The sequence below is a fragment of the Macaca thibetana genome, chromosome 17, assembly GCF_024542745.1.
Source record: "Macaca thibetana thibetana isolate TM-01 chromosome 17, ASM2454274v1, whole genome shotgun sequence".
In the NCBI taxonomy this organism is placed as follows: domain Eukaryota; kingdom Metazoa; phylum Chordata; class Mammalia; order Primates; family Cercopithecidae; genus Macaca; species Macaca thibetana.
Genome location: NC_065594.1, coordinates 19,493,299 through 19,518,467, shown reverse-complemented (window position 1 = coordinate 19,518,467; position 25,169 = coordinate 19,493,299). Strand labels below are relative to the sequence as shown.

At 39.3% G+C, this 25,169-nt stretch overlaps 1 protein-coding gene across 3 annotated transcripts in view; it reads left to right on the top strand.

Moving 5' to 3' along the window:
* Window positions 1-25,169, top strand: part of MRPS31 (mitochondrial ribosomal protein S31) — a 47,591-nt gene that overhangs the window by 8,849 nt on the left and 13,573 nt on the right. For 2 of the 3 annotated variants that reach the window (XM_050766137.1, XM_050766136.1), the window contains exons 2-7: window positions 3,911-4,195; window positions 10,748-10,846; window positions 12,107-12,265; window positions 14,161-14,298; window positions 17,393-17,472; window positions 22,452-22,595. In XM_050766137.1, coding sequence (XP_050622094.1) covers window positions 3,911-4,195; window positions 10,748-10,846; window positions 12,107-12,265; window positions 14,161-14,298; window positions 17,393-17,472; window positions 22,452-22,595 — 905 coding nt within the window. The remainder of the gene's footprint in view (window positions 1-3,910; window positions 4,196-10,747; window positions 10,847-12,106; window positions 12,266-14,160; window positions 14,299-17,392; window positions 17,473-22,451; window positions 22,596-25,169) is intronic. The other variant, XM_050766139.1, reaches the window with a different exon arrangement.

Below are 25,169 nucleotides of genomic sequence, written 5' to 3'. Positions count from 1 at the left end.
GCTTTTGGCTCCGCAGGTCCTCAGGCAACCCGGTGCCTGGTCCTGTACATTTCAGTTATCCTCCGACTTCCTGGAGTCGATATTATTACCTGCTGGATCTTAGAAGCTATTGCTTTAAATCTGAGGAAAGAGAAATCCCAGAAAGAAAAGATGACTTGCCGAAGGTCATAGTGTGCATGGAAAATAGAGCTACGACTACAAGCTTGGTCGCTGTGCTCTTAGTACTACACGCCGCGCCTCATTCCTCTTATCATCTGTCAGTTTACTCAGGTTCCAAAAGCAAAGTTGTTTTTACCTTTTGCCTCCCAAGATTTATTTGATAGTCTCATTTGTTTTCCTTCATTTATTCCTTAGTTCATTACTGAAAAACTTGAAAAACAGCGTGCCAGTACTGGTTGTAAACCCCAAGTGAGACAGTCCTGCCATCACGGAGCATGTAGTTCCAGCAAGTAGACAATTCAAGTGCTATGTAGTGAAGTAATAGCTGAGATAGTGTAGGTAAGCACAGAGTACACTGTTCAGCCAACATGAGTGAATATTTGCTGGGATAGCAAATAGGGACACCTAACCATTGTAGGGGAGACTCAGGATATCGTTTCTGGAAAAAGTCTGATGCAATCTGAAGGAGGACCACTGGTTGAAGTTAGCCAGGAAAAAAAGGGAATTGCGGCATACTTGGTTTTGGTATTTATCCTCTGAGAACTTTATTATGAAAACCTAATTCCACTGCATAAATTCCATGCGTAACACTCAGAAGACAGTTTGGTTAAGTACAGTGCTGAAGCAGGTTAGTAGCAGTGAAGATGGGAAGGACCAGCTGAATGGAGGAGAAAAATTGCACAGGTAGAATTAAAGGGATGTGACATCATGGGATAATGGTAAGGTGGTCAGAGGTAGCTAAGATTTCAACTGGCTGCGTTGGAGTATTAGGGTATCCTTAATGTTAACGGAAGAATGCGGAGCCAGGCTTGAGAAAGATTTGTACATATGTTATAATTTTTAGAAGACAAAAAATACCTGTTTACATTAGGGGGCCTTTTAATATAGAAAGTGTGAAAAATGGAAAGTCAGTCTGAAAGAGGAGTCTTGAATGTGGTTTTGAAGGTGTTGCATTTGAAGTACTAATGAGATGCTGTCAGTGGAAACAAACTTAGGTGGGAGGTTAAATCTAGAGTTTTATTATTTGTAGTGCTAGGGGGTTACTTAGATGTGATTTTCCTATCATATGGGTTCCTTTCTGTGGTACGATAGCTCTTGAAAGAAAACATTGTAGTAAAGATTATATGTGAGATTCATTCCCCTGATTACCACCTTTCTATTAAAATACCTTGAATGTTAATTTTAAATGTAAAATAATAGACCATTTTCTTAAATGGATTGTACCATATATTGAATGTTATAATGAGAGTCCTGTGTACTGATTATGAGGATAGTAGTTATGCAGTTGGTTTTTTTCTAATTTTAAAGTGCCTGATTTGATAGCCTCTGACGTTTTCATTAGCAGATCAAATAGTTTGTTTCAGCATTTTTGGAAATTGCCATTTCTCTTTCATGTAAGTATCCTTAACCTGCAGCTGCCATTTTCTGCCTTTGAGAACTTGATACTATGTATGTGTGTGTGTATATATATATTTATTTATTTATTTTGGGACAGAGTCTCACTCTGTTGCTGAGGCTGGAGTGCAGTGCGCGATCTCGGCTCACTGCAACCTCCGCCTCCCAGGTTCAAGCGATTCTTCTGCCCCAGCCTCCCAAGTAGCTGGAACTACAGGCACCCACCACCACACCTGGCTAATTTTTGCATTTTTAGTAGAGACGGGATTTCACCATATTGGCCAGGCTGATCTCGAACTCCTGACCTCATGATCCTCCCACCTCCGCCTCCCAAACTGCTGGAATTACAGGCATGAGCCACCGCACCAGCTGAACTTGATAAAATATTTAACCCAGTGTCTGATACAGGCTCTTGAGCTCACCCGCATGAGAATCACCTGGGGTCTTAGTTAAAAATGTTAAATTTCAAACTAAGAACTGTGTTTTAAGTCAGCTCTCTGTGTGATTTGTATAACCTCTTAAGATTCATAACTACTGCTTTAACTTCTGTGGGCAACAGTTTGTTCTGTAAAGTGAGAATAATAAAACCTGTTCTGTAAAATTGTAAGGATTAAGTAACGTACATAGCTACTGTAATGTGGTCCTCTGACCAGCAGCGTTAGCATCACCTGGGAGTTTGTTAGAAATGTGAATTCTCAAGTGTCTCCTGGACAAAGCTGTTGAATCAGAATTCTTTGGTGGGACCAAAGTGTGTTTTAGCAAGGAGCATAGATAATTTCTATGGGCCAGGTGTGGTGGCTCACGCCTGAAATCCCAGCACTTTGGGAGGCGAGCAGATCTGTTGAGGCTAGGAATTCGAGCCTGGGCAACATGGCGAAACCGTGTCTCTACAAAAAATTAGTACCAGGTACCAGGAGGCTGAGATGGGAGGATCACCTGAGCTCAGGGAGGTCGAGGCTGCAGTGAGCTGAGATCACGCCACTGCACTCCAGCCTATCTGACAGAGTGAGGCCCTGTCTAAAAAAAAAAAAAAAAAAAAAAAAAAAAAATTCTGTGCATATTAATGTTTGAGAAGCAGTGCTGTAGCACGTCAGCTTCATAAAGGCAGGGACCATGAAATTCCTATTTACTAATATATTGTCAGTACCTAGGATAGTGCCCACCACAGAGTAGATATTCACTATATTTAATGAATGACTTTTTAATATACCCTCTTACTGAAACTAACATATTCAGAGTTTTGAAAGTTCTTCAGTAATCAAATACCAAAACAAGTTTTTAACCCCACAGAATAAAATTGGATATTTGGGTTACTTAGAATTAGGAAATGTTTTACGTGAGTCTAATATAGATGTAATCATTTGTGTTGTTCTTTTTCATAAATGTATCCGGTGAAGAAAGCAAAAGTGACATTTCTAGCCATTGATTATTCTCTTTTCTGTTCCATTCTAGCTTACCTTACAAATGGTTATGGGTTAAGTGGCATGTAGCTCGATGAAAATGTTGATCAGATTAGGTAACACCCACTCAGAAAGTTTTTTTGAAATAATCTTTTTTATTGATAGAAATTTATTTTTGTATTGTTTAATTATAACTTTTTAAAGAGGTATTATGTTAAGAGCAAGGACTTGCAGTCAGTCACATTTGAGTTTGAATAATAAGTTGTCATTTATTAACCATGTCAGTGTTTTACTACCGAACCCTGGGGTAAATAGAGGGAGGGAACAGACTTGGGAGCACCAGCACCCCCAGACCTCCCCTGGCCACCAGAAGGACCAAGTGATCAATAGCTCAGCACACCTCTACGTATTTGTGGCACACAGTGTGTCTTAGTTCTTAGTGAGCTGTGAGCTACATGACTTTGGGACTTCTCTGATTTTCAGTTTCCTTATCTGCAAAATAGAGACCTTAGGGAGTTAATGTGGGTATGAGAAATGTACATAAAGTATATTACACAAGATGAGGCATGTAGTATATGCCAATAAATGTTAAGTTGCTGCTGTTACGGTTGTTAACAATAATTATAAAAGGAGACCAGCCTGACCAACATGGAGAAACCCCATCTTTACTAAAAATACAAAATTAGCCAGGCGTGGTGGCACATGCCTGTAATCCCAGCTACTCGGGAGGTTGAGGCAGGAGAATCGCTTGAACCTGGGAAGCAGAGGTTGCAGTGAGCCGAGATCGCACCATTGCACTCCAGCCTGGGCAACAAGAGTGAAAATCCATCTCAAAAAAGAAAAAAAAAAAAAGCAAATGGAAAGGGCTTGAATTGAAAAAAATTTTAGATACATAGTGTTTTACTTTATTAGACTGCGTTGTATTTTTCATTTTTTTCTTTAATACATCTTTCCAGGATGAAAAATATCCAAAGATATTTTGGCACTAACAGCGTGATCTGTAGCAAGAAAGATGAGCAGTCTGTTCGAACTGATGAGACTTCCAAGGAGACTTCAGAGAGCCAAGCCAGTGCAAAGGAAAATACGAAAAAAGACTTGTTAGACATTATTAAGGGCATGAAAGTTGAATTAAGCACAGTAAATGTACAAACAACAAAGCCCCCCAACAGAAGACCACTTAAAAGTTTGGAAGCTACACTTGGCAGGCTTCAAAGAGCTACAGAATATACTCCAAAGAAGAGGTAAATTTAATTGTAATTCAAATGTTGTTTGAAACTCCAGTAAGTTTTTCTTTTGGTAAAAAATATTTTTAATACAAGTACTTGGGAAATGTTGAATTAATGAAGAATAAATATCAGCTTGTAAAGACAGGGACTCTAATAATTACTCGAGGCTGAGCGTGGTGGCTCACACCTGTAATCCCGGCACTTTGGGAGGCTGAGGCGGGTGGATCACTTGAGGTCAGCAGTTTGAGACCAGCCTGGCTAACATTGTGAAACCCCATCTCTACTAAAAATACAAAAATCAGCTGAGCATGGTGGTGTATGCTTGTAATCCCAGCAACTTGGGAGGCTGAGGCAGGAGGACCGCTTGAACCCAGGAGGCAGAGGTTTCAGTGAGCCGAGAATTGTGCCACTGCACTCCAGCCTGGAGGACAGAGTGAGACTCTGTCTTAAGCAACACCACCACCAAAATAATTACTTGAGAAATGCTGTGATTGTATTATATTTAAATAATAAGAGGATATCTGTACACAATCCAGAGAAAGGAAAAGAGAAGTGATCTCATTGAGAATTTCACTCTCTTATGTATTTATCAGTGTTAACTGCCATGTAATTGCCTCTTTAAGCTGTTCATTAACAATATCATGTACATCTTGATTTGAAGGTAGCTTAATGTCTGTAAAGGACTTGCTTATTTAAAATTTTCCATTTTAAAGATTCTGGAATAAAGTTTGAGCATGTTGATTACAACTGCTTTATATGACTTCCCTTGATCAATACCTATCAGTGCTTTCAGCTTTCTTGGTAGTTTCCTCAGAGTATTATAATTACTTGTGTTTGTCAAAAGAGTATTATATTTAATTCTAAGTGCAATCAGTGATATCTTGGCATTGTGCAGTAGGTTAAATGGCAGTATTTTTTTTAGTGCTGTGTAATGATGTATTTCAATGATGTCATTAACTCAAGTAGTAAGGTATGTGGCTTTAGGATAGTCATCACTGACTTCTGTTACCAGAACAAACAGATTTTAATAGAGTCTTCTGTTTCCCAGACTGATTTAACATTTTAATGGAACTTCTTGTTTTCTACATTATATCAAAAATACCTCTAGAAAGTATGACTGGGTGGTAGAGTAAGCTAATTCAGATGATCAGTACCCATAATAGGTACTTCTCCTCCTCCTCCTGCTTTTAGAAACAAAATGGTTATATAAAAATATATGGAAAAAATAATACAAACATATATAAATACTTATCAAGAGTGGCATTTTTAAAGCTCCTAGACCTATTTGTGACCCATTATGTTGTTTATTATAATTATAATTGAATTAACTATTACAGAAATGGTAAAGTGAGTTGAATGCTTTGGAAAGAGTCAGCAGGCCGGGCGCGGTGGCTCAAGCCTGTAATCCCAGCACTTTGGGAGGCCGAGACGGGCAGATCACAAGGTCAGGAGATCGAGACCATCCTGGCTAACACGGTGAAACCCCGTCTCTACTAAAAAAATACAAAAAACTAGCCGGGCGAGGTGGCGGGCGCCTGTAGTCCCAGCTACTCGGGAGGCTGAGGCAGGAGAATGGCGTAAACCCAGGAGGCAGAGCTTGCAGTGAGCTGAGATCCGGCCACTGCACTCCAGCCTGGGCGACAGAGCGAGACTCCGTCTCAACAACAACAACAACAACAAAAAAGTCAGTACAGGTCATTTAAAAATTTTCTTTCCAATTAGGTATGAGTGAGGCAAACATACATATGTGGGTAGATCATACACTTAGATTGCTTTGTAAGCTTTCTTACATTCTTGCTCCACTTTTCCACTTAAACTAAAATTGAGAATCTTGGAGGATGGATGTGATGTATATAAAAGATGTGCCTTAGAACCTCTATCATGGTCCTGTGTTCAAAGAAGAGGCTTTGGTCCCACATCAAAAGACTGGTGAATGAGGTACATTTGTTTTGAGTTTTTAAAAGGTGTCTTTTAATTATTTTTTTCCTCCCCTCCCCCTTTTTCAAGGACTCCAAGGTGCACGGGATTAGGTTAATCATGATCTTTGCTTCATGTGGCACTGTCATGATTGCTTCACACATAGCCTGCTTTTCTTTCTTTGTATTATATATTGAACCTTCATTGATATGGTTACCATGGCTACACTACCTCCCAAACTTAATGGCGTAAAACATTCATTCATTATGCTCACAGATTCTGTGGGTTAGCGATTTGACTAGAACACAGTGGGGAAGGCCAGTCTGTGCTCTGTGATGTCAGGGGCCTCAATTGGAAGACTTGGAAGTCTGAGGCTGGAATCATCTGAAGTTTGCTCACTCATAGGTCTGGCAGTTGATGCTGGCTGTCAGCTGAGACCTTAGCTGAGGGTGTTAGCAGAAACACCTACCTGTGGCTTTCTTTGTGGCCTGGGCTTTATCACTGCGTGGTGGCTGAGTTCCAGGGCGGGTGTCTTAAGAGAAAGTGAGCCAAGAGAAAGTTATATTTTCTTTTTAATGACCTAGCCTTGTAATAAGATTGGACACTACCATGTTCACCCTTGTTCCACATTGATTTTCCTGGGATATTTGTTTTTAGTACAACCACTCCTGAGAAACAATCTTAACAAAGATAGAATGTCATTGATAGGAATGGAGCAATATACAGGTGGCCCTCTGTATGTGCAGGTTCTGCATTCACAGATTCAACCAACTTCTGATTGAAATATGTATATAAAAAAAACACAGTATAACAACTACTTACATAATTAGGTATTATAAGTAATCTAGAGATGATTTTAAAGTATTTGGAGGATATGCGTTACTTATACACAGGTACTCTGCCATTTTATATAAGGGGCTTTTGCATCCATCCTGGTGGGGGCTAGAGCTGTTCCTGGAAACAATGCCCGTATCCCACGGTCCCACCTCCTCTGCAGATATGAAGGGACTGCTGTAATGTTACTGTGAACTGCCTAGTTTACATCATTATTGACGTGGTTGTGTTTTCCTGTGGTGCCCCAGAGTGCCTTAAGGCACAGTTTGGGAGCCAGGGTCCCAAGTGGAGAGCTTGTGTCTTCTCCATTCATCTTTAGCTGAGGTAGATTCCAGGCTGGAATCTGGAATTGTCTGAGGGCCCTTTTCCAGTAGTTGATACTGGCTGTTGGCTGAGGCTTTAGCTAGGGCTCCTGGCCAGTACACTTAACCCATGGCCTTTCCATGTGGCCTGGGTTTCTTGCCTGGTAACTGGGTTCCACAGACAAATGTCGTGAGAGATGGAAGTGAAAGCTGTATCACATTATTTGATCTAGCCTCAGAAGTCACAGCATGTTACTTCTATCTTGTTCTGTTCATCAGGACAGTCACAAAGTTTCCCCTGGTTTTCAGGGAGGGAAGATAGATTCTCTTGATGGATATGTGGCAATGTTTTGGAAGAGCATGTGGAACCAGAAGTGATGCTGTCACTATTTTCTCGAAGTATAATCTGCTTTGATTATACATCTGGTACCTAATAACGTAGAATTTCAGCTATATTATAGGCAACATTGTCATGACAAAATTGACCCCTAATTCATAGATTGCATCTGGCCTGGGAGAACTATGGGTACCTGATGGGGATACCATATTTAGGACATAAATGCAGTGATTCTTCTTACTGCATGTCCTTTGCAGGGACCCTGGAAACTGCATGTGGCCTTGTTACAAGAGATACTGGCTCCTGTGGGGCAGTAAGCCAGGCAGCTTGCAGATCTCATGTCCTTATTCCAAGATGAATGACTATGTGAAGTGTCACCTGCACGAACACTGCAAAAACTCCTACTGAGAAGGACACCCAAGGCTGCCCTGCTGGCCTGCTGTAGTTCTGCCTTTCATCTTCCTGAATGGACTGGACCATGTGTCACCTGTAGCGGTCCTTTGGGTCTGAATGTTTAGTGAAACCTAAGAATATCCCTGGTGGTGCAGCAATAACCAAAGTTTCTAGATCTGCTTTAACTTCCTCTTAACCTGATTTATTTGGGAGGCATCAGCTAACTATTACTCCCTTAATTGATCCCTGCTGGGAATTCATTATATTTCACACACCATCCGAAGTGCTAGAGATTGGACATTGAACAAAACAAAGTCTCTGCTTCCTACATTAAAATGGGGGGAGGGATGTAGGAGAGGAGATAAATGTATAACACACACACACACACACACACACACACCCCCCCCCACACACACACACAGTGTCTATACTATGTCAGGTGGTGAAACATGAAGAAAAATAAGAGTAATGGAGTTGGGCCAGGCACAGCCTATAATCCTAGCACTTTGGGAGGGTGAGGCAGGAGGATTGCTTGAGTTTAGGAGTTCAAGAGCAGCCCGGCCAACATAGTGAGACCCGGTCTTTACAAAAAATGAAAAAAAAAAGCTGGGTATGGTTGCATGCACCTGTAGTCCCAGCTCCTCTGGAAGCTGAGGCAGGAGGATTGCTTGAGCTGAGGAGGTTGAGGCTGCAGTGAGCTGTCATTGTGTCACTGTACTCCAGCCTGGGTGGAAAAAAAAAAAAAAAAGAATAGGGGTGCTGGAGAGGTGCTATTTTTTAAGAATAATCAGGGAAGAACTCTGATAAGGTAACATTTGAGCAAAGATTAGAATCAAATTAGGGATAAAGCCATGCAGATATCTGAAAGATGAATTCCTTTTCAGGCATAGAGGATAGAACTGCTTAGGCCTTGAGGCTGGAGTATGCAGTATCCTTCAAATTTCGCAAATCTGTTTCTTTTCTTTTCTTTTCTTTTCTTTTTTTTGATACAGAGTCTTGCTCTGTTCCCCAGGCTGGAGTTCACTGGCACAATCTCAGCTCACTACAACCTCCACGTCTGGGCTCAAGCAGTCCTCCCACCTCAGCCTCCCGAGTAGCTAGGACTACAGACATGCACCATCACACCTGGCTAATTTTTTTTTTCTTTTTGTAGAGACAATGTTTCACTGTGTTGTCCAGGCTGGTCATGAACTCCTGAACTCAAGTAATCTGCCTACCTTGGCCTCCCAAAGTGTGGGATTACAGAAGTGAGCTACCACGCCCAGCCGTTTATTTTCTTTCTTTTTCTTTTTTTCTGTTTATTTTCTTTAAACACATATTCTTAGAAGTGGAATTGCTATGTCAAAAGATGTGCGTTTTTTTCTTTTGCCTTTGTCACCAAGTTGCCTATGTCACCAAGTTTCCTGCCAAAAGCGGTGCCAATTTAAGTATCCACTTAGTAGTTTCTTTCCCTCATCAGAATTCTTTTCTGAAATCTTATGTTATACAGTTTATTTTAAAGAAATTTTAAAAGTACAGAATGTTATCAAGGGGTAAAGTATGTATTCATGAAATACTTTTAATTACAGGATAGAATAGATTGTTCAAAGATACTTTAAAAAGTTCTCCTTACATTGTTAAAATATATGAAGAAAGATCCCTGTATGTAAAAATTATTCAATGACAGAGGCTCCCCCACAATTTTTATTAATTAGAACATTCCCGATTATAAAGCTAGAGAGTATAACTATATATGAAACTATTGTTATGAAATGTATGATTCTAGAAAATGAATATTCATCTGTGTTCTGTGTATACTGTGATCAAATACATAAAAATTTGAAAGTGAAGTTCACAAGTAGTTTATGAAAGAAATACAGTGACTTTGGAATAAGATTAAAGCTTTATTCACAGGTAACAGTTTTGAAAGCACATTTTATTTTAACTGTTATATTTCCCCCCCCCCTTTTTTTTTTTTTTTTTTTTTTTTTTTTTTGTTGAGGCAGACTCTCACTCTGTGGCTTAGGCCGGAGTGCAGTGGAAAAATCATGGCTCACTGCAGCCTCAACCTCCTGCGCTCAAGTGATCCTCCCACTCAGCCTCACCAGTAGCTGGGACTATAGGCATGTGCCACCACACCTGGCTAATTTTTTTTTTTTTTCCTTTTCTTTTCTTTTTTCTCTATCCCTGGCTGGTCTCAAACTCCTGGGCTCAAGCGATCCTCCCACCTCAGCCTCCCAAAGTGCTGGAATTACAGGCATGAGCCACCGTGCCCGACCCCTTGTTTCAGTCTTCTGTTTTTCTTCTATTCCTATCAGATGTTAGATCTTTCATACCTTAGTTAAGTCCTTAAAATCTTTCTCCAGGAACTTCAGGAATTTGGGAAGTTTAACTTTCGTATTAGGTAACAGATCATAATATAGAAAGCCAGGTATAAAAAAACATTAATTTGGATCCCACTCATTGAGATGTCAGTTCTCAGTGAGTTAAAAAATGTTGCAAATAGCCAGGCATGGTGGCAGATGGCTGTAGTCACAGCTACTCAGGAGGATGAAATGGGACGATTGCTTGAACCCAGGACTTCGAGGCCAGACTTGATGACATATTGAGACCCTGTCTCTTAAAAAAAAAAAAAGAAAAAAATGTTATAAATAATTTATTTTCTTTCTATAATAGAATGTTTTTCTATTAACTTCCTCTAATTTAGGAAGCTTTTAAAAGCTTTTTCTTATGAAAAACTTAAAACATATGAAAAGATGTCTATGAAAACATAAAATGGTATAACCCCTTTCTACCATTGCCCAGCTTCAACAGTGATCAACATTTTGCCATTCTTGTGTCATCTATGCCTTCACCCACTTTCCATCTCCTACTTGATGATGATTTATGGCTCTTTATTTTCAGGTAAAATTTACAGATATTAAAGTGTAGAAATGTTAGCTGTAGGATTTTGACAAACAGATAAGCCCCTGTGACCCACACACTTACCAAGACACTATGTGTTTCATTTTCACCTTCCCAGTCAGTAGCCATCAGTCCTGAGGCAATTGCTGTTTTGATTTTTTTTTTTTTCACCTCAGATTAGTGTTCCCTGTTCTGGAACTTGATATAAATGGAATCATACAGATTTTTTTTGTTTGTTTGTTTTGTTTAAGACAGAGTCTAGCTCTGACAGCCAGGCTGGAGTGCAGTGGTGCTATCTTGGCTCACTGCGACCTCCACCTCCCAGGTTCAAGCGATTCTTACGCCTCAGCCTCCAGAGTCGCTGGGATTTACAAGCACGCGCTGCCATGCCTGGCTAATTTTTGTATTTTATATTCTTTGTGTCCAACTTCTTTCACTTGATCTAATGTCTATGGAAGTCATTCATGTTGTCATGAGCTGAGTACTCTTCCATTGTATGCATGTATCACAATTTATTTTTCTATTCTGATGATAGACCTTTAGGTTGGTTCCAGTAAAGTTTCTGTGAAGTGGTTAACCTGCCTTAATATTTGCTTACAATGTATATTGTTTCCAAAATACAATAGCGTCTAATTAAAAATTCCAGTAATTTATATTTTTTGAGGCTGTTCTGTCCTTCGCCCCTCCACCTTAATATATTGTTCTGAGTTAGTGTTGTGCTTCAGCAAATATCCATTAATTTTAACATTTAACATTTCAAAGTTTATATAAAACCGGTACCTAATGGTTGAGAATTCTTGCCTTTGTCAGAAACTGAATTGAATACTTTTTTGAACACCAAAGTTTTCTCCAAAAATCATTTTTCTTTTCACTAAATGGTACAATAAGCAATCTCTCTTTTTTGTTTGTTTGTTTTGTTTTGTTTTGTTTTTGAGATGGAGTCTCACTCTGTCTCCCAGGCTAGAATGCAGTGGTGTGATCTTGGTTCACTGCAACCTCCACCTCCCAGTTCAAGCAATTCTCTTGCCTCAGCCTCCTGAGTAGCTGGCACTACAGGCACGTACCACCACGCCCAGCTAATTTTTGTATTTTTGGTAGAAATGGGGTTTCACCATGTTGGCCAGGCTGGTCTCGAACTCCTGACCTCAAGTGATCCGTCTGCCTCGGCTTCCCAAAGTGCTGGAATTACAGGCATGAGCCACCGCACCTGGCCAATCTCTCTTTTTTTCTTTCTCATTTGCTTTTCATTTTCTTTTTCAGAACTGAGCCCCTGAGTCCTGAGTTGGTGGCAGCTGCATCTGCTGTGGCAGATTCTCTCCCTTTTGACAAGCAAACAACAAAGTCAGAGCTGCTGAGGCAGCTCCAGCAGCATGAGGAAGAGTCAAGGGCACAGAGAGATGCAGAGCGATCTAAAATTAGGTGAGTGAATCAAACCTTAAGTCAGTAATGTTTATATCTCAAACTGGGCCATTTTCATGTGGCTAGTGATTAATACACATAATAGATACCACGTAAGTGGAATTTGTATATAAAATATACCACATAATTTTAGCAATTCAACTTTTTAAAAAAACTTATGTCTTAATTGTGATTATAGTTTTTAAAAAAACAGTTGAATAAAGTTTTCTTTTAGGAAGTTACAGTTTCTTGTCCATGAAAAAAGAAATGGTAAATTCAGTAATGTTATTAAAAATAAATAACAGGTAGCTTCTCTGAGAAAAGTAATTTCTTCCAGTTAAATACCTTGCCGGTTTTATGATCATCTTCAGGTCTGTTTCCTTCTCTTTTTCCTCTTCTATATTTCATCTGACATCTTTCCACTCGTTCTCTTCATCTATCATTGTTTTATACCATGTTATACTACTTGCTGCCTACATTATAGTAAGTAGTAAGTATAGTAAGCAGTAACACTGCCTCCTTTTGGAGAGTGATCTAAATCAGTTGTTCTCAGTGTGCATACCAGATTTATTTCAAGAAATTAAAAGAAATGGCCATGTGTGCTGACTCATGCCCATGATCCCAGCACTTCGGGAGGCTAAGGCAAGAGGATCACTTGAGGCCAGGAATTTGAGACCAGCGTGGGCAAAAAAGCAAGACCCCATCTCTACAAAACATAAAAAAATTAGGTGAGCATGGCGGCGTGTGCCTGTAGTCTAGCTACTTTGGAGGCTGAGGCAGGAGGATCACTTTTTTTTTTTTTTGAGACATAGTCTCGCTCTGTCACCCAGACTGGAGTGCAGTGGCGCGATCTCGGCTCACTACAAGCTCTGCCTTCCGGGGTCATGCTATTCTTCTGCCTCAGCTTCCCGAGTACTGAGACTATAGGCGCCCCCCACCACGCCCGGCTAATTTTTTTGTATTTTTTAGTAGTGATGGGGTTTCACTGTGTTAGCCAGGATGGTCTTGATCTCCTGACCTTGTGATCCACCTGCCTCAGCCTCCCAAAGTGCTGGGATTACACGTATGAGCCACTGCCCCCAGCCTCAGGAGGATCACTTAAGTTCAGGGTTTGAAGTTGCATTGAGCTATGATCTCACTACTGCACTTCAGCCTGGGCGATAGAGTGAGACAAGAAACTGTGATTAAAAAAAAAAAAAAAAGGCCAGGTGTGTTGGCTTACGCCTGTAATCCCAGCACTGTGAGTGGCTGAGGTAGGTGGATCACCAGGTCAGGAGATCAAGACCATCCTGGCTAACACAGTGAAACCCTGTCTCTACTAAAAACACAAAAAATTAGCCTGGCGTCGTGGCATGTGCCTGTAGTCCCAGCTACTCGGAAGGCTGAGGCAGGAGAATTGCTTGAACCCGGGAGGCAGAGGTTGCAGTGAGCCGAGATCACGCCACTGCACTCCAACCTAGGCAACAGAGCGAAACTCCATCTCAAAAAAAAAAAAAAAAGGAAGACATAGATATCTGGACTGTTAGTTCAGTGACTCATTTTATTTGTGTTTGAACAAATAAAAAGCAACAAATAAATATGGCTAACTCTTGGTTTTAATTTAGTTATTGGATGTAGGTGATAGGTATAACAGATACTGATTTTACTTTCCTATCATTTTCTCTGAATAATTTTTCATACGACATGTTTTAAATGAAGATTTCTGAAGAACATCTTTAAAAGATGACACTAAACAAATTGTAATATTCCATGTTATGTGACTGTTAATAGGTGACATTTTTTAAACATTTTTATGCTATGTAATTAGTGCATAAAAATGAAATAAGAATTAAACGATCTCAGTCTTGTGTTTAAGGAAGTTTATTATTGTTCTGTAGCTAAGATTTCTAATACACTTGACCTTTTTATTATTTCAGTTTCAGTAACATAATATCAGATATGAAAGTTGCCAGACGTTCTGCAGCTAGAGTTCGTTCAAGACCGGAGCATCAGATTCAATTTGATGATGGCTATGACAGTTCTCCTGACCAGCAGACCACTGATCTTAGAAAAAGGTATCAGGCTTTGTAATCTGCTGGGTTTCGTTTGTGTAGTTTGTTTTTACCTTCACTGTAGATTTATCTTATTATGTGTGTTTATTATTGCTGTTGGATGTTTGAACATTATGAATGCATTTACATCTGTGTTCTTACTCTCTGTATACCACTTCCTAGAGAGGGAACCATGTGCTGGATTTAGCCAGTCCTGTGGTTTTCCATACCTGAAATCAAAATGGGCCATGCTTCACATCTACCCACAATGAATAGGGGTCCTTTGATTTAGAATAAGAGGAGCTGACTGAATTCTGAGCAAATAAGTATTTTGTGAGAAACATTATTTTTCATTTTAAATATGTGTCTAATACTGTGTATTCATATAGCCTTTATATCTCAATACATGCTTATCTGTTGGCATAGTTTAGAGAAATAACCCATCATCAACAAAAAGAAGGAAAGGCGAGAGGAAAAAAGTTTATATAATACTTTAAAATGGTAGATTATTTGTGGCCACTTGAATTTACTGATTTGAAGTTCTTAAAGATGCTGAGCTATGCCTTACATAGTTATTTTAGAATTTAAAGTTGTTCTGTATTTGCATAACGTTTCTGTTCTTTTTCTTCTTTAAACCCTGAAAGTGATAGATGGGAAGGAGGAACCAGATATTTGGCATGGTCTGACAAAAATTAACTTGTCTTTATAGCAGGATATGCTCACAATTGGAGTGTTTTCAATGCATTGTGTATTCTGTGGATTTGTTTTAAGTAAAATCAGGGGCCGGGCGCGGTGGCTCAAGCCTGTAATCCCAGCACTTTGGGAGGCCGAGACGGGCGGATCACGAGGTCAGGAGATCGAGAGACGATCCCGGCTAACACGGTGAAACCCCGTCTCTACTAAAAAATACAAAAAAATAGCCGGGCGAGGTGGCGGGCGCCTGTAGTCCCAGCTACTCGGGAGACTGAGGCAGGAGAATGGCGTAAACCCGGGAGGCGGAGCTTGCAGTGAGCTGAGATCCGGCCACTGCACTCCAGCCTGGGTGACAGAGCAAGACTCCGTCTCAAAAAAAAAAAAAAAAAAAAAATCAGGAACTTGAGTTAACTCCTTCCGGGTGTTAAATTACTAATTTATACAGGAAAGTTGGAAAAGGTGGTCAGCAGTTAACACAGGAAGTTCAAGAGGTTATGGTGACTTTGGAAGATTATTTGAATTACTAATTTAAAGTGATTTAGTATCTGTTACATGTTATTGAATACAGGAGAAGGTGTACTTGGAGTTTTACTTAAGAATATTTAATTGAATCAGTTAATCCTCGAGAATATTTAACTGAATCATTCATCTTAAACGATTCTGTGCAACTACATTAGGATGGTATATTATAATTTGATTTTTAATATTAGATTTGATATTTAATATTTTAAAACTTAGAAACTAAAGTAGGAAAGGGGTTTCTGTGCCTTCAATGTGTTAACAAGCCAGCTAGAGGTGAGTAAGGGGAAGCAATGATGAGATGCCGGGTTGTTCACCCTGCTGTGACTGGGGCAGGATCTGGGGTATCAACCCCAGACAACCCAGGCCTGGACTGACTTCTTCTGTTGGAGATTGATAGTTCACACTGGCCTGCCTCAGAATGTTGGCACTGCCACTGACTAATTCTGTGACAGGAGCACCTTTTATAGCCTCTATCAGCCTGTTTCCCCACCTATAAAATGCTGAAAGTGAAACCTGGCTTAAATGACTTTCTTAAGGAATAGAAAAGAAACACGTGTAAAGTATTTGGTACATGGTAGGTGCTCAGCAAATGTCCATTCCCTCTCTTTGTAGTACATTCCTCTTTTGAAATTCAGTACTTTACCAAGGCATTCGCCCCCTGCTCTGACTTGCTTTAATCCACCATCCTGTTTACCAGACGTGTGGTTGAGGGGGAAGAATGCAAGGCACTGAAGAGAGTTCTGGAGCATAAAATCCTTTGTTTACAAATAACTTGGAACTACTAGATGGAAGATTTTATGATTTGAGATCACATTATTTAACGTTCATATGGTATTTGCATTTTTTCCAGTTATTTGTATTTAGTAGAGAGAAGTAATTTAGTTTATTAAAAAAACAAGAATTCAAAATTATTTTTAAAACTAACCTTCCAGTTTATTTTATTATTTTTTTATTTTTCTTTGAGACGGAGTCTCACTCTTATCGCCCAGCCTGGAGTGCAGTGGCACAATCTCGGCCACTGCAACCTCTGCCTCCTGGGTTCAGGGGATTCTCCTGCCTTAGCCTCTCAAGTAGCGGAGATTACAGGCACCTGCCATCACACCTGGCTAATTTTTTTTGTATTTTTAGTAGAGACGGGGTTTCACCATATTGGCCAGCCTGGTCTCAAACTCCTGACCTCAGGTAATCCACCTGCCTCGGCCTCCGAAAGTGCTGGGATTACAGGCGTGAGCCACCTCACCTGGCCAACCCTCCAGTTTATAAACTGGATTTTAATCTGCCAGTAAATTTATTCAAGTAAATATGTGAATTGATGCATAAAGCAGTTGATTATCAAGTGTGTAAGAAAATGTTACCTATTAACTCTCTGATATTAATTTCAATAGTTAATTAAAAATAGTCACGTAAAGAAAGTTAATAATTATTTTAAAATGCAGAATGATTGCTTTATGAAAGTGAATGTTGTGATTTACCAATGCAATCTTTTACAATTATAATTTATAATTAAACATTGCAGTGTTTTCTGCCCTTAAAGACAAATGTTGACTTTAACAGCTTCTATTTTAGCATAGTTTCATAGTTTTTCACAACATGGAGTTTTTAAAACCTTAATATAAAAGCGAAAAAATAAAAATTATGGCAAATTAAGCTAATCTTTTCAATTAGGTATTTTGGAAATTAAATTGCTGTAACTGATTTGTTGTATATGAAGCAAAACTTCAAGTGCACATTTCTGTTTTTAGTTTATCGGTCCTAAAAATGTGGCAATTTAGCTAAGATTTTTGATGTGGGTCAGTGGAATTATTTTTAATTTCTACATAGAATATTTCACTTAAGGTATTTTCTCATAATTTTTGTTGACAGTTTAAAATATATTCATTAAAATGTTGTTTTCTTTTTTTAGACTTAGGAAAAACATATTCTCGGGGAAAAGACTTCATATTTTTGACATGACAGCAGTTACTAAAGAAGCACCTGAAACAGGTTTGTTAAGAATAACACTCTTTCTCCGGGGGAGAAACATTCCAGCTTTCCAAGATGTCCTTAGTGTTCTAATGGTGTAATAGTTGGATATTTTCATATTCCATTCTGTCATTGGTCTGGATCCTGCTTACGAATGTGGCAGTTGTTATAAGGAAAACTTGGGACTGTAATGTCCCCCCAAGCTGGGAAGGAGTTGAGAGACCAAAGTATAATTTGGGCAAGTCCAGCTTGGCAAATAGATGAGTTTACTAGAATTTACATACTGGACATTCCTGAGCAGCTCTAGAGTCACCCTGTCTCCCATTTCTAAGCTGCCTTTCAGCTAATGTTCTGGCTGTTTGCCTACTCTGTGTGTGCGATGACAGTGTTATCTGATATGTTCCCAGGTATGCCCAGGGTTGTTTGGGTTCTCAGGGACACCTGCTTCTCAGCTAGGCACCATGGCCTTGGCTCCCTGCCCAGGCTTCAGGATCCAAGCAACATGCATAACGCTCTTAAGTAACCTGGTGGGGGACACATCACACTACAGTTGCCAACACTGCTAGTTTTGGTCAGGTTTCCCCCTTGAAATGTTGCATTCTTTGAGACAGTGGGAGGTAAAGTACTACCAATTACCAAATCCAGAGGTCCAGATTAGCTACTAATTTGGGTTAGAACATTAATAATCAGCTACCATTTACAGTGTATCTCTATGCTATTACATAAAGATATACTGGTTCCTGCCCTTAGGCAGCTTAGAAGAGGAGATAGTACAAAATAACTTCCTGAAGTGACTTAGTGATTGTTCCGGAGATGGGAAGAACATTCAAGGAATATATTTAACAGACCTGTAGTGTTTTTTTTGGGTAAGAAATTTGCCATTTTAAGTCTAAAAGAGAAATAAGAGTGTCCTCTTGCTTGACATTACATTTAGTTTACTAGTAAAATAAATGAAGAAACTTAATACAAATGGTCTGTAGCATATAAGTGAGGAGCATTTCTAAAGAAAAGAAGTTAGTTTTTTGGATCTTGGTAGAAATAATGTTGTATATGAACTCGGGAGGCTGAGACAACAGGATGGCTTGTGACTAGGAGTTCAGGACCAGCCTGGGCAACATATTGAGCCCGTTTCTCTAAAAAATAGAAAAAAATTATCCAAGCGTGGTGGTGCATGCCTATAATCCTAGTAACTTGGGAAGTTGAAGTGGCAGGATCACTGGAGCCCAGAATTCGAGGCTGCAGTGAGCTATGATTGTGCTATAACACTCCTTCCTAAGAATCAGAGTGAAACTCCATCTCGAAGGGGGGAAAAAAAAGAATGTTGTATATGATAGATAAGTTCCTAGGCGGGCCTCCAAGGGCTCATTTAATGTTTCTACAGCTACTTATATGAACTTTTGATTTTCCCTCTATTTAATAGACTGTTAGGGGCTGGATCTCATTCATGTATACCTACTCATGTGGCTTACAGATAATAGGAACTAGTTATCTTAAATCTTTTTTTTTTTTTTTTTTTTTTTTTTTTTTTGAGACGGAGTCTCGCTCTGTCACCCAGGCTGGAGTGCAGTGGCCGGATCTCAGCTCACTGCAAGCTCCGCCTCCCGGGTTCACGCCATTCTCCTGCCTCAGTCTCCCGAGTAGCTGGGACTACAGGCGCCTGCCACCTCGCCCGGCTAAGTTTTTGTATTTTTAGTAGAGACGGGGTTTCACCATGTTAGCCAGGATGGTCTCGATCTCCTGACCTCGTGATCCCCCCGTCTCGGCCTCCCAAAGTGCTGGGATTACAGGCTTGAGCCACCGCGCCCGGCCTAGTTATCTTAAATCTTAAATTCTTTTTTGAACAAACTGTACTGTAAAATATGTATCTATAGAGGAAAGAAGTTAATTCAGTGTTTGTTCATTTGAACTGAAGGTGAAGCTAAAAGAACAACCCCCTTCTTGTATTACAAAAACTGCATTCTCTTGTGTATGATGAAAAGGAAGTGCAAAATGCATAGGGACAAGGAATCGCCTCTCCCCTGCTCAAATGGTTAAGCGTGCATCAGAAAGGAATTTGTTGGCAGGGCACAGTGGTTCACGCCTGTAATCCCAGCACTTTGGAAGGCCAAGGTGGGTGGATCACCTGAGGTCAGGAGTTCGATACCAGCCTGGCCAACATGGTGAAACCCCCTCTCTCTAAAAATACAAAAATTAGCTGGGCACGGTGGCGGGTGCCTGTAATCCCAGCTACTCGGGAGGTTGAGGCAGGAGAATCACTTGCACCCAGGAGGCGGAGGTTGCAGTGAGCCAAGATTGCCTGTCTAGCCTGTGTGACGAGCAAAATTCTGTCTCAAAAAGAAAAAAAAAAAAAAAGTTGGTTGTCAGGGCAGCTGCTATTGTCCAGCCAAGAGAGACACTTGAAGATTCTTGAGATTCTTGAAGGAACCAGCTTACTTTTTAAAATGAAAAAATCTTATTTCTAAAACTGAAGTTAGTTGGCAAGGTAGCACCAAAGTTTTATGTATTTGATAAAACAGTATCAAATGATTATACTCTAGTGAGGACAATAGCACACAAATTTATGTAATAATTTACTTTAATGAAGGTACTCTGTGAATGTGCTATACTTGCATGAGTCTAAAGAATGGTGTTTGTTCCCAATTAAATACAAGAATAGCAAAATGTAGAAACGTAAAATTTAGCAATTGTTCACTGTTGTTTTCCCACCACCTGAAATAATGCTGGAAATATAGTTGGCATTCAGTAATTTTTTTATTGACTGATTGAATGAGTTATTCTGTTCCATGATTCCCATGTCTTGTTCCCCACTAAGTTCTTACCACTGCTACAAAGGATATAGTCATAGGCCCTACTGGTTATCCTAGAGTCCACAGGCAGTATAGTTTAACAGAAAGAGTGTTGGTGTTGTGTAGAACTGGATTCCAATTCAGATTCTGCCGCACTAACCTTTCCCCACCTATAAAATGAGGGTTACTACATATATCTCAAAGATTAAATGAGGTAATCTGAGAAAAGTGTCAGGCACAGTGCCTGGAACATAGTGCATATTTAATAAATGCTTACAAATATTAGCAAGTGTAAAAATATAGTGATGATCCTAATGATGATGGAAAAGACGTAGGTCAGTCAGTGACCACCAAGTAAAAGATAACTGAGACAATTAAGTTATTTTACTGGTGTGATTGCTCTGTAAATGTGGCTACTGGAGGCTAACAACTGATTGTTTCCCAGTATTAGATGATCTAGGCCAAAATACTTAATATCTACACACATTTCTGCACATAAAGGCTTATAGAAATAGATTCAGAAGAAGCAAAATAGATAAAATAAGGCTTACCCAGGTAGAAGAGTAATTGAGCTATTTGTTGATATGCTTTAGTGGACTTGGCAAAAGTGGGTAAAGAGGTAAGCTGGAGGATAGATCATATGCAGTCTATGCCTCTAAACCGGAAATTGTGTTCCTAGGAATTTGTTCTGAGGGAATATTACAGATATGCATAGAATACAAGGACATTTGTCACTATAGTATTTAAAAGAGAAAATATATAAATGATCAAAATATTCAGTAGTAGGGGATTAATTGTGAAAAAAGTACATTACCAAACTATACGATCCTCATTTATTTTAAAAAGTGATATCACACAGAAAAAAATAAGAAAGATAGAAGATATTGGTAAAAATAACTAAAGAATAAAAATATAGGAAAAAAGGTAGCCAAGGGATAGATACTGATATTCATTTTCTTTTTACATCTTTATTAAGGTATAATTTGTGTGCAACAAACTGCATATATTTAAAGTATATAACTTGACTAATTTTAACAAATGTATACATCCATGAAAATATCAGTTATAATTCTGAACATTTTCATGAACCTACAAAGTTTCCTCGTGTCCTTCTGCAGTAAATGCAGACACACACACCCACACACAGTACGTAGGCAACCTTTGATCTGCTTTCTGTTACAATAGGTTAGTTTGTATCTTTTAGAACTGTACATAACTGAAATCACATAGTATGTACTCCTTTGCATTTGGCTTCTTTGACTCAGCATAATGATTTGCGATTCATCCGTATGCTGTTATATGTACTAGTAACGCATTTTTATTACTGAGTAGTATACAGTTGTGTGGATGTTTCACATTTTTGTACCTGTTCACCTGTTAGTGGACATTTGGGTTGTTTCCCAAATTACAACCCACATTTGGCTATTACAAAGAAAGCTGCCATTAACTTTTGTGTACAAGTCTTTGTGTGGACATGTATTATCTCTTGGGTGAATATCCAGGGATGAAACTACTATGTTGAATAATAGATATATTTTTAACTTTTTAAGAAGCCATCAAACTGTTTTCTAAGGTGGTTGTACCATTTTATGTTCCTAGCAGCAGTAACTGGTGGGAATATGGCTCATTTTCAAAAGATGATCTGAAGTTTCAGAAGTAAATAAGTTATTGAAACATGTAATATGATAGTGGTAATTAGCCAACATGATAATACGTTACTCATAGGGTTGGTTGTGAGAATTACATGCACTAATGCATAAAATAAATGCATTTAAGCACAGAGGAAGTAATCAGTATTCATTATCAGTTTTGTTATTCTGTTAATATAACTTCTTTGGTTGTTAACAGTAGTACGTTTGTAACTAATTTTGATAGACTAAAGATAACAGGCTAGACTTTAAAAATCAAAGTCACATATTCTACAAAAAACATTCACATTCATAAAAATACCCTTAAACAAAACACAAATTTATTTTTTCTTTCCAGTAGAGGGGGCAGTGATTACCTGGCATTGTAAAACAAAAGCTAAGCTTGCCATTATTGTAGTTACAATTTTTAATATAATTTTTGCAGTTATCTCTCAGTAACTTATATACTATTTAATTATGAGTGTCAGGGTCTGAAAAATACATTATCTATTCAAGATTGGTTGTAACTTTTTAAAAAAGACACTTATATTGACTTGTTCTTATTTAAAATGTCTTTGTTGTACAGACGCATCACCTTCACTGTGGGATGTGGAATTTGCTAAGCAGTTAGCCACAGTAGATGGACAACTCCTTCAGAATGGGTTTGAAGAGCTGATCCAGTGGACAAAAGAGGGGAAACTGTGGGAGTTCCCAATTAACAATGAAGCAGGTATATGTTAATTTCAGGGGGTTATAAAATGTATTGAGTTTATTTCTGCCAGATACTTACTTTTGGAGTGTAGATACTTACATGAATTTTAAAACCTTTTGTGGATATCTTCATGGTGTACTAAAATAAATGTGACAAGGTTTTTTAAAAAAGATGTTAGAATTTCACTTATTTTTAGATATTCGATAAGGAAAATGAAGAAGTAAAACTATATGGCAAAAATCCAGCATGAATTTCTATGACATAAAAGGACTGAGAACTACAAATGATACCAGTTTTCTAATTGCTACACAGGATATTACTTGGTGAATCTTCAAGAAATTACATAAGGCGTATGAGATTATACTTAAAATTTGGAGAACATTACAACTCTTAAAGTCTCACGCTGGTGTCCTTTAGTCATAAAACCATTGCATTAATGAGCTACAAGGAACTTGTATGAGCCACTCAAAGCAAAAACCTTAGTAGGCTTTGGAAGTCTTTGCCCACATAATACAGACGCTTTGAACTGGCAACAGAATATCTACTTTACTGGGTATTTTTTGGAGATGTTACCTCTTCCTAAAGCAAAAGAAAAACAGTATTGCTATGCTATTTATTTATTTATTTTATTTATTTATTTTTTTTGAGACGGAGTCTCGCTCTGTAGCCCAGGCTGGAGTGCAGTGGCCGGATCTCAGCTCACTGCAAGCTCCGCCTCCCGGGTTCACGCCATTCTCCGGCCTCAGCCTCCCGAGTAGCTGGGACTACAGGCGCTGCCACCTCGCCCGGCTATTTTTTTTTTGTATTTCTTAGTAGAGACGGGGTTTCACCGTGTTAGCCAGGATGGTCTCGATCTCCTGACCTCGTGATCCGCCCATCTCGGCCTCCCAAAGTGCTGGGATTACAGGCTTGAGCCACCGCGCCCGGCCTATGCTATTTATTTTTTATGATACCCATGTTGTCATCAGTTAAACATTTTAATTGAGTTTATAGATGTATTTTGAATTGGAAAAGATTCATGGCTGGGTGCAGCTCACGCCTATATTCCCAGCACTTTGGGGAGGCTGAGGCCGGTGGATCACCTGAGATCAGGAGATCGAGATCAGCCTGACCACCATGGTGAAACCCCGTCTCTACTAAAAATGCAAAATCAGCCGGGTGTAATGGCACATGCCTGTAATCCCAGCTACTCAGGAGATTGAGGCAGGAGAATTGTTTGAACCTGGGAGGCGGAGGTTGCAGTGAGCCAAGATTGTGCTATTGCACTCCAGCCTGGGCAACAAGAGTGAAACTTCATCTCAAAAAACAAAAAAAAAGAGAAAAGATTCGTTTGCTTTTAGGCTAAGATTAGCTAGAAGTTGGAAAAGCCTAAATAAGTCTTAGGAAAATGTAGTCCGTATTTTAACCTTCATAATGTTATGGTATCATTGTAATATCTTAATTTTTGATCATCTTTTATTTGTTGGATTAATAGGTGGAATGGAAGCTTAAGTATCAGAAATATTTAGTCTTATTGTAAATAATTAGCATAAAGTGTTACTTTTTATAGGAAAACTTTAGAGACTTACAGATTCTTTTAGCAAATTCTTAATATTTTGTATATTCATATTGTTTTTGCTTTTTGAGACAGAATCTCTCTCTGTCGCCCAGACTGGAGTGCAGTGGCGCTATCTCAGCTCACTGCAACCTCCACCTCCCGGCTTCAAGCAGTTCTCATGCCTCAGCCTCCCAAGTAGCTGGGATTAGAGGCATGCACCACCACACCCAGCTAATTTTTGTATTTTTTAGTAGAGACAGGGTTTTGCAGTGTTGGCCAGGCTGGTCTCAAACTCCTGACCTCAGGTGATCTGCCCACCTTGGTCTCCCAAAGTGCTGGGATTACAGGCGTGAGCCACCGCGCCTGGCCCGTATATTCATATTATACCTGCAATAATATAGAATACTGTGTTTCATGTATTACATAACCTGTGTGTTGCTTAAAGTATGGTTTCTGTGTTCTGGAAAGTATCAGGGTAAGGTAAAAACACCAACGCCTTTTTAGTTGTGCAAACCTGAGTACCAGCTCTATCCATTTTAGCCATTTGCCTTTGAGGAAATTATTTAAGCTCCTGAGACTCAGTATCCTCTTCTGTAAAATAATATCTGATTTAATGAAAGATTTGGTTTACTCTTACAACATGTTTAGATTTCATTATTTGAAGAAACTTGGGTGTTCCAAGTCCTCACGGTTAAAAACCTGATTTAAAAACCCAGTATTAGGCCGGGCACAGTGGCTCATGCCTGTAATCATAGCCACTTGGGAGGCTGAGGCAGGAGAATCACTTGAACCCAGGAGGTAGAGGTTGCAGTGAGCCAAGATTGTGCCGCGGTACTCCAGCCTGGGTGACAGAGTGAAACTCTGTCTCAAAAAAAGAAAGAAAGAGAGAAAGAGAGAAAGGGAGGAAGGGAGGAAGGGAGGAAGGGAGGAAGGGAGGAAGGAAGGAAGGAAGGAAGGAAGGAAGGAAGGAAGGAAGGAAAGGAAGGAAGGAGAGAGAAAGAATTAAAAAAAACAGTATTGAGGTATAATAATGTGACTTTATTCAGGAGAGTTAG